Consider the following 9,157-nt stretch of genomic DNA (forward strand, 5'->3'; position numbering starts at 1 on the left):
ACAGAATCGATGAACTTTTTTCAAATCCGATAAACTCTTTTGAAAAAGATGGATGGACTTTTTCCAAATTTGATGAACTTTTTTTAGACATCAATGAACTGTTTTTTAAAATTCATAAGCTTTTTTCAAAATTTGATGATCTCTTTTTGTTTAAAAAATCAACTTTTCCAAATTGTTTTCAAATAATTCACAAATCTAATAAATAGAGCGCATAAATTGGTTCTTAAAACTTTCACGGCCATTGTAGTCGTGGCGCTTACAGGCTGTAGTGGTTAAGAAAAATGTTCTTGTGTTGCGCCTTCAAGGCGCCTGCAAGGCGCGAGTTCCAGTCCTTGTAGCCACACTTTTTTGCGTGATTTTTTCGCGAGGCGTTTTTCCTTCTACTGCACGTGGTGGGCCGGCCTATGAGGTGCGGCGCGTGGGCGCCAGCTACCTGTTCGGGCGCTTAAGGCGCCGAACAGGAGCTCTCCAAATTCTAAAAAATAAATTAAAAAAGGAGCTCTCCACAAATAGACGGAGAGAGATTGAATGTGTTTTCCTTATAGGCCAAACGGGTATATTGAGGCCCATTTAGACAGCCATAGGACTCTACACAAACCCTAAAATTACGCGTGCTCTACTCATTCCCTCCCCCCACACCACACTACGCCGCCGCCGCCAACCACCTCTCCACATCCTCCACGCCGGACAGCCTAGGTCGGACACAAGATGGACAAGCTGTCGGCGCAGATGCTGGGGAGCATCTTCCTCTGCCTCCCCGACCCAGCCGACCTCGGCCACACCTCGGTCGCCTGCAAGTCCTTCTGCGACCTCATCGCTGACAGCTACTTCCGCCGGCAACACCACAAACGCCACACCTCGCCCCTCCTGGGCTTTGTCGGCAAATTCGGCGATTTCCACCGCGCCATCTCGCCGCACCCCTCCGCGCCGGCAGCCAAGGCCGTCGACAACGCCTGCGACTTCTCCTTCTCCTTCCTCCCGAGGACGGAGAGCATCATCTATGGCATCGTGGACATCCGCGAGGGTCGCGTCCTCCTCGCCACAGTGAATGAGGTGTTTGGTGAGGAGTACGTGGTGTGCTACCCCTTGCACCGCACGTATGTGGTTCTCCCCAAACTCACCGACGCTGTGACATCCAAAAGAAACATTTTCTTAGCCCCACCGATGCCGGAAACTGTTGTTGACAAGGATGGGTAGACAGCCTTCAGAGTGATTAGGATGGCGCCGAGAGGAGACCATTTTGATACCCATGTCTTCTCTTCCTGGACTTGTCAGTGGGAAGCCCGTCCATCTGTAATCTGGAGGGGTCCTGTTGGCTCCCATTTGTTTACTCTGCCAGGGATGGTTAACCACTGCCGTGCACAATATGCTCACGGCCGCTTCTACTTCATATCTAATATCAATAGATGGGAAACACTGGTTCTTGACCCCATGACAATGGATTTTTCTACTGTTGATGGCCCTCCCGTGGACAGAGTTTGTGATGAAGACATATGTATCGTGGAGGCAGATGAAGGCAGTCTCGGGATGTTTCTAACGTACCAAGACTATGACACAAGCAAGATCATTTATTGGCAAAGTGAAGGTGATATTTCCGGACCATGGCGGGAAGAGAAAAGAATTGATGTAGGTGACATGTGCAGAGTTTTTTCTTCCGAAGGGAGACATGTATTTGGATATGATACTATTGCATGTTTCTCATTGGTTGCCAAAGCATTGGAGCTCGAGAGGCTATGTTACATGATTCTGGATGAGGCGTACCCATATAGCAATCTTCCACTACCGTACGCATTACCCACCGTGGCATCAGGTCAGCTTCATAGTAATTCATACTAGTAAGCTTCATAATGTATCCTAGTTACCTCCTTTCCATTCTTGTCTAAAGACTTCCTGTTTGTTCTTTGTTCCAGGCCCCAAAGAGACGCAGCAGACCAGAACGATTGTTGAGGAGATGGAGGATGCTCAGGAGATGGAGGACGACGAGTACCCATTCCAGGACCTTGCAGTGGATTTTCAGTTACTAGAAGAGGAGAACGACAACGACGACGACTTCTTGTCAGAGCCTACAGTGACTTTTGAGTTAACAGTCGAGGAGACAAAGAAGCAGGTGGCCGCCTCCATTGGACACTCGAATGTCTGGAACTCGCACCCAAAGAACTACGGCTCCGGATCCATGGTTTGGTTATAATCCCCTCTCTCTAGCACCTACATACCGTGCCCTGTCTTAGATTGGTAGTAAGAGGCGGTTTCTCTATGTACATGTAGATCCGCGGTGCAAGCTGGTCGCTTATCTTGTGTTTGAGATTCAAGATTTACGTGCCTTGTATTATTTGATGAGTTTGTGACGCGTTGCGGCTTGGGTTTTTGTTGTTGCAGCCGTGTCTGTGGCAACTCACATGGCCTGATCCGCAAGTACGGGCTGATGTGCTGCAGGCAGTGTTTCCGCAGCAACGCAAGGACATTGGCTTCATCAAGGTATGCGGCAGCCACACCGTTGGTGGATTTCCTGAATCCCATGCCTGAATTTTATATCGGCCGAGCGATAGTTTATGTCACTCCATGCTTGCTTTGCAATGTTACATGATTTGTCAACAAGGCTTCTCTGTATGGTGAACTAGTTTAATTTGTTGTAGACCACCACCAGGTAAGGTAGCATGGACTATTACGTAATGTTTGATATGGCATGTTAGATTCACTTGTTCAGGATAGATGCGTGTGCTGCTCCCCTCCTGCTCCAATAATCTTCCTGGTCAACTTTTGCAATCATCACCTCATGTTCTGCCTTATAATATTGTCATCTCTTTGATCTAAACTCATGAATCATTAAACACCATAAGTCATCTTAGGACCGTTGCTGCAACTATCTTCATGACTTTGGTACAAAGCACTATTTTGTTGTTCCCACATACATGGAATGCATTGCAATAGTATGTATATCCATTAAGTAGGTATATATACATATCCTGAGTAACTGTAATGTACTGGAGTATGGAGATGATTGAACTTTGGAAGGATATTGTTTCCCTACCTATTTCTGATTAATTGTAGATTTTATGCTTGAATTCATAGGTTTGGGTAAATTATGTTTCTGTTCTGATGCATTTGTTTTTACTGTACATCTCTTTTATTTCCGAATACCTGAATGTTCATGTTGTGCACAGATTAATTTTAGATTACCGAATGTACACTCTTGTTTCGCAGTACCGTTAAGATTGGAAACCTCAAAAGGAAGCATGGAGTAGGATGTCATCGTCAAAGTGTGTTGATTCATAAGGACTATCTGTATTATATATTATGTAATGAACTAAATGTTTGAATCAGAGTAACATGTGAATCAGATAATTCTGTTGCTATTGTGTCTCGTTATGTTTTTTTGTTTTGTTCGTGAAATCTGATTACACTTCGATTTGATGCTACATTTGCACTCAACAGGTTCATATCCATGCTTTTGTCTGTTGTTCCTGAAACAGTATCAGCTCAACTTTGCTTGTTGTCCTAATTTTGTATGATCTTCTACTGAATTCTGTTAATGGCCTGCCATCATTGTTTATGATTTAACAGACTCGTGTCCTGTTAAGTCTTTAGATTGAACATAAGCTGTAGTGTTTTTGATCAAGCTAGGTAATATGTTTGTGACCTAAGCCGAGCTTTACATTATATTTTTGTGCCAGATGTTCTCTCTAATGTATTTTTGTCCGCATGGAAGGAAGAGATCGCGTGTTCGTTTGAGCGATCGAACACGCGATCTCTTCCTTCCAGAGTGAAGTACACTAACAACTATGCCACCTCGATGCTTGTGAATACCTACTTCTTGTTTTACATCTCTATGTATAGGAAAAGCACCCCCTACGTTTTCCATGTTGTTTTTTGTTTTTCTGCTTCCTGATTCATTTTTCTTTTCTTAAATTTGTGAACTTTTTTCAAATCAATGATTTTTTAAAAAAAATTGATGAACTTTTTTCAAATTTAATTAATTTTTTTTCAAAATCAATGAATTTTTTTAATATTTTGGTGATTTTTTAAAAAGTCGATGATTTTTTTTCTTTCACAATTGATGAAAAATTTCAAATTCGATGTACTTTTTTAGGATCGATGAACTTTCTTCAAAAAAATTTCAAAATCAATGAAGTTTTCCCCCCAAATTCATGAACTTCTTTTTTGAAGTTTTTGACCTTTATTTCAAAATCCCTGAACAGTTTTGAATTCACAAACTTCTTTGTTTTTGCAAATTATTTTGTTCCTTTTCCTGAAACTCGCAAACTTCTTCTCAAATTTGAAAAAAATAGTAGATCTATGATTTATCTTCTCTTCCAAAAGTCAAAGGGCAAACTGGTGTACCATTGAGATGCATGCGAGTCCCGACTCAAAAAGAAAGATATGTGCGAGCGAGCGGATGGACGAGCGACCGAGCGAGCGCTGATTTCGCGTTTTTCTGGCCCGGCCCACTATATCTCTCCTTTCGAGCGTGAGGATGGCTAACCGGCACTGAGAGAGCCAATTGGGAGCACCATCATGATCCTCTTCTTATCCATGATCTTCTCGAAGGATTGGGACATGAGAGTGGGCTTGGGCCAGTTACGTGAATAGGCAACATCGAACATATAAACCCTGCTACCCTACCCGCTGTTCTGGAGGCTTTGCATCTTGAGGTGATTTTGCTTCGTTCGATCTGCCTCGCTGGCGCACTTCTACCCCGCTGTTGAAAATCCATCCACCCATTCATCTACACGTCATACTTTCATGTGCCGCTGGATGACGGGCGGTCCTCCTTTTCTCGTGGGTCCATTTTTATAGCGTGTCTCGCGCTTATCGTGTGTGCGAAAAGACGAGCTCCGCAGCGAGCATGGGGCTCTCATGGTGAAACCCTAGACCAATCGCCCGCCCTTCGAGCCACCAATCGCTCGCCCCTCGAGCCCCGCGTCCCCTCTTCCCATTCTCTCCATCACCCCTACGCTGCCTCCTCCTCTCCTCATCTCCTCCTGTGCAACAACGTGTGGTCGCTGCTGTCGCTCGTCTCTTTCGTCGCGCCCTTTCTTCTCCATGATTCCTCTCCCGCGTCCATCCTGGCGGTGGCGACCTACAGGAGAAGGGCGGCGGCGGCGTTCGATTTGAGCTGGAGTCCTCTCCCGCGTCCGGAGCTCGTGGTCGGCCGAAGTCCTCTCCCACGCCCGTCCCGGCGGGGCCGGCGACCTGCACCCAAAGGGTGACGGCGGCTAGGAGAGAGAGAAGAGGAAGGGGACGAGGGAGAAAGAGAGAGGAAAGAGGAGACTAAAGCTTTCCCCCCAATCCCCTCACAGTCGCGGCCCCGAGCTCCTCTTTCCCTCCACTCCCCCGACGCCACCACTTGTGCTCGGCAGAAGGAGTGGCTGCGGTGATGGCAGATGCGCGAGGAGGATGAGGAGGAGGAGGCCGTGGTCATGACGGCGCGACGGATATCGTGTCCGGGCGGCGCGGTTGGTCGAGGCGGAGGTGCCAGCGCGCGGGGTCGTGGTCGAGCTGGGCGTGAGGAGAGGGAGGAGAGGGATGGGAAGAATGGGAGGCGCAAGGACGGCGGCAGTCGCCATCTCATTCCCCATCTCTTCTCGTTGCATGTCCCCCGTGAGTTCCTCTTTCTAATCCCCTTCCTCTCCACAAGTTATCTTTTTTTATTTTCTGAAATCTGTATGTTCGCTCATTGGGCGGCCAGGGATGCTAGAGATGGAGGCCTCGGCAGGAGGAGCTCGAGCCGAGGAGCGCACCCCTAATCCGGACTCAGCAGGAGAAGGGGAGCAGCAACCGCGCCGGCCTTGTTGCAATGCGTGCAACAAGCTGAAGACGCGGCAAGAGCGGTGGTCAAGACCGCGGTCACGGCTTCAGGGCTGCACACACGTCGAGCAACGGCGAGGGCATCTCATGTCGCACACCGAGGTGAGCTTCACCAAATCTCTCTCTCTCTCTCTCTCTCTCTCTCAATCAATGGTCACTTCATTCCGTCTCCTCCCCTTTTTTTCCTCTTCTCAGACAACAACAGATGACAAGATGCGATGCCCCATCTTCAGCTTGCAGGTTGCTGATTTTGATCCTCTCCTCTTGCTGGTTTGCTTTGATTAGTAGAACAAGTTGCACGACTTGTGTTTGTGAAAATGCTTCTCACAGATGAAACCTTTTTTATGCCTAGACCTGCCTTCTTTCTTAGGAGCATATGCTTGTTGAGACATTATGGTCTAAATTTCATAAATAAGGTCGTGCATTTTTTTGCTTGGGTTCATTTCAATATCTGGAACGTGTGTTCCTTGTGTATGCACACAATTAGTCTTGAATCTCTACCAACAGAACATATGTTCTTTTGCTAGAATGTGTTCTTTTATTATAAATCAAGGTCAACTTTTATAACCCTACACTGATTTTGTTTTAACTTGCAATCCGCATCCTTGCAAATAATATGCAGGTTTTAATGTGCTCTTATCTGGTTTGTAGAAATGTTTTAGTTGTTGCATTTGAATTCATGTTTTCTGTTATGGATTATTTACATGTTCAATAAGCTTAGTAATTTCTAATAAATATATATATGGAAACACCACAATTTTAGTTTTCTTTATTCGACAGTATGAACAACAGTTTTCAGTTTCATGCATGTCACAACACCGGTCAATGGACATTCAGGAAATATGTGATTAGGTTTCAACAGGTCCTGCATCATCTACTAATAATCTATCTCGACAACCTGCTCAGGTTAATTCTCAATCTATAACCACCAAAACATGCAGTTCTTTACCTTCGTTGAATAGACAAAGGCAATGGCTACCCTTTTGAGTATTGTTGTTCTTAAAGAATTAATCCAGCAGCAAAAGAAACAATTAAAATGACATGCACTAAAATGACCATTACATAAATCAAGGATTATGACATGCATTTCAGCAAGCAATTATTGAACATATAAGAAACTATTTTGTTATGTTGGGAGGTGATCACATAACATTACCTATACCATAGAAATTTGGGAATGCATGATACATGTTGATATCCCTAGACCTGCCACTGTTGTATTCTTCTCCTTCCATGTCGCCTTCGCTTGCCTGTAGCAATTCTGTGCAAGTCTTACATGTATAACCCTCTATCTTTTTCTTTATTCTCTAATCATCATGCATGTCCTCAAGTAATTGCTTGCTCCACTGGTTGTTTATGTTGTGGGAAGAAAAATCCATCTGATTATATTTAATATTCTAATGTCCTTCATTACCCAGGTGTTATCTAACAAGGTAAAATATTCTCCGAATGAGAATGCCCAACAGAATGATAGTCTTAGCAATGAAGCACCGCATCGGGATAAGGCTAGGGTTGAGGAGTAAGTTTTCTCTTGTCAACCTTTCACACGCTTATCTCTATTCCCCGCATCTAGGACTGCTACTAGAACATGTCGTTCCAAGTTACAACAATGATCTTTCTACTCATGAGTTTATGCTGATGAATTTTGATGCATACTGTGTGCAGACAATAAGGCCTCCTCGGGCATTAAGAAAGTACAATCAGGTAGCAGTGGAAGTGATCCGTTCAAAAACAAGTAATATCTCTGAATTATTGCACTAGAATGCCTGCATAGTAAATACCATGACCTTACAAATTTACATTTGGTCCCTTCTCCATTTCTTAGAAACTTGGCAGAAGCTATACATATGCAAATAGAGGTTCAGACACAGCTCCATGAACAGCTATAGGTGCCTTCTCTGTTCCTGTTTTCAAGCTCTAATTGGATGGTGTTGTTTTCGGCGTATATTTTTTATAGCAGGAGCATTCTTTTTCTAGCTTCACAATAATTATTGCCCTTTGTGTGGCTATGAACCCAAATCCATATTTAAATGGGTGCTAAATGTTTTTGCGGCATGGTGGACTTTCTAATCTGGTCATACGTAGTTAGTGTACAGTCTGGTCCTTTTTCTGTAGTGTGAGATGTACATATAATGTTTTGTTGTATGTGAGGCCCCTGAGGCCCAGGCCCATGTCAGCCAAGTGACCATTGACCTAGAAGGAGAGTGCTCCCGTTCAGTCCAGCAGAGCCGCCACACACCAGCTCAGTTGTCCGAAGGTACTCCCGTCTCCCAATTCTACATGGTAACAGAGGCCGGTGATGGCGGGGCCTGACGGGAAGGCCGGCGGACCTAGGCGGCGGTGGAGCTCACCTGGGCGGCGGAGCTCTTCCCTCTTGCTGTTGTGCGGCGTCTGGCGGGGATCTGCGGGGCGGCTGCGCGCGAGCTGTGCGCGCGCGCGTGATGCGGAAAGGAGGCGGCCGCGAGCAGCTCTGGAGGAGGAAGGAGGAGGCGACAGCGGGAGCTGCGTGGCCAGCGGAGGCAGAGCTAGGAGGAGCGCGGCGGCACTGCTCGCTCTCGAGGAGAGACGGCTGTGCGTGGCTGCATGCGCATGTGCGAGGAGGCGGTGCTGCTGGCTGCTGAGCTCTTGAGGCTTGGAAGTGGAAGATGAAGTGGGTGCTGTGGTACTGCTGGGTGAGTTGGTGCTGCTTGGCAGAGGAAGCAGAGGTGTTGCTGGGTGCAGTGGTGCTAGACCTGCTGCTGCTGGGTGCTGTATTATTGATTCTGTTGAGAGCTGTTGCTGAGCTGAGCTATTTCGGGTGTGTTCAGAGAAGTTGTAGCTGCTGCTGCTTCGTTTGCTACTGAGTGTACTGCTGAGTTGCTGGAGTGAGTGATCCTGATGTGTTCTGCGGCTGCTGTTGAAAGAGAGAGCCGTGTGTTGCTGCTGTGTGCTTGGTGCTATGCTGCTGGTGGTGCACGGCTGTGGTTGTGTTGCTGCTGATTGGAAAAGGAAGGAGCTGTTATGGGCTACTGCTGCTGTGCGCTGAGGAGAGGGAGGAAGATGACAGGTGGTGAGGTCAGGGTCATGGAGTCAGTGCGGTCGGATGATGGAAGTTCGTGTGGTGCAGAGGAAGGAGGAGGAAGGCACGTAGAAGATGAAGTGCTGGGAGGAGGCGGAGATGTAGCTGGGTGTGCCTCGGCAAGCAGAGACTTGGATGATGCCCGGCTCGCCGCCAAGCAGGAGGAAGCTGTGTTGCGTGCACGTATGGCCTCCGCCGAAGCGCATTTGATGCTGCACGGGCAAGGGTGGCTCACATGAGGAACACGGAGGTCATCGAGGAGAGGACAAGTTTTGGCCTTTTTTATCTGTAACA

At 46.6% G+C, this 9,157-nt stretch overlaps 1 protein-coding gene across 4 annotated transcripts; it reads left to right on the forward strand.

The window, feature by feature from the left end:
• Positions 1-1,184: 1,184 nt before the first annotated feature.
• On the forward strand, positions 1,185-3,366 carry LOC119354910. Of its 4 annotated transcripts, XM_037621676.1 has the most exons (5): positions 1,493-1,626; positions 1,715-1,810; positions 1,911-2,181; positions 2,377-2,475; positions 3,202-3,366. In XM_037621676.1, the coding sequence occupies exons 2-5, from the start codon at positions 1,741-1,743 to the stop codon at positions 3,314-3,316; spliced, it is 555 nt and encodes a 184-aa protein (XP_037477573.1). In that variant the 5' UTR covers positions 1,493-1,626; positions 1,715-1,740; the 3' UTR covers positions 3,317-3,366. The 4 variants fall into 4 exon arrangements, with proteins under 4 accessions (XP_037477570.1, XP_037477572.1, XP_037477571.1 ...); XM_037621673.1 differs by having other exon boundaries at positions 1,185-1,810; XM_037621675.1 differs by having other exon boundaries at positions 1,185-1,810; positions 1,911-2,176.
• Positions 3,367-9,157: the final 5,791 nt, after the last annotated feature.

Source organism: Triticum dicoccoides, chromosome 2A (genome assembly GCF_002162155.2).
Source record: "Triticum dicoccoides isolate Atlit2015 ecotype Zavitan chromosome 2A, WEW_v2.0, whole genome shotgun sequence".
Classification (NCBI taxonomy): Eukaryota; Viridiplantae; Streptophyta; class Magnoliopsida; order Poales; family Poaceae; genus Triticum; species Triticum dicoccoides.

What these genes read in the sequence shown, in the direction of transcription:
- LOC119354910 (XM_037621673.1), top strand. Translation starts at nt 1,219, where the DNA reads ATGGCGCCGAGAGGAGACCATTTTGATACCCATGTCTTCTCTTCCTGG. An exon ending in ATTACCCACCGTGGCATCAG is followed by an intron (nt 1,811 to 1,910) that starts GTCAGCTTCATA and finishes TCTTTGTTCCAG; the next exon opens with GCCCCAAAGAGACGCAGCAG. An exon ending in AGGACATTGGCTTCATCAAG is followed by an intron (nt 2,476 to 3,201) that starts GTATGCGGCAGC and finishes CTTGTTTCGCAG; the next exon opens with TACCGTTAAGATTGGAAACC.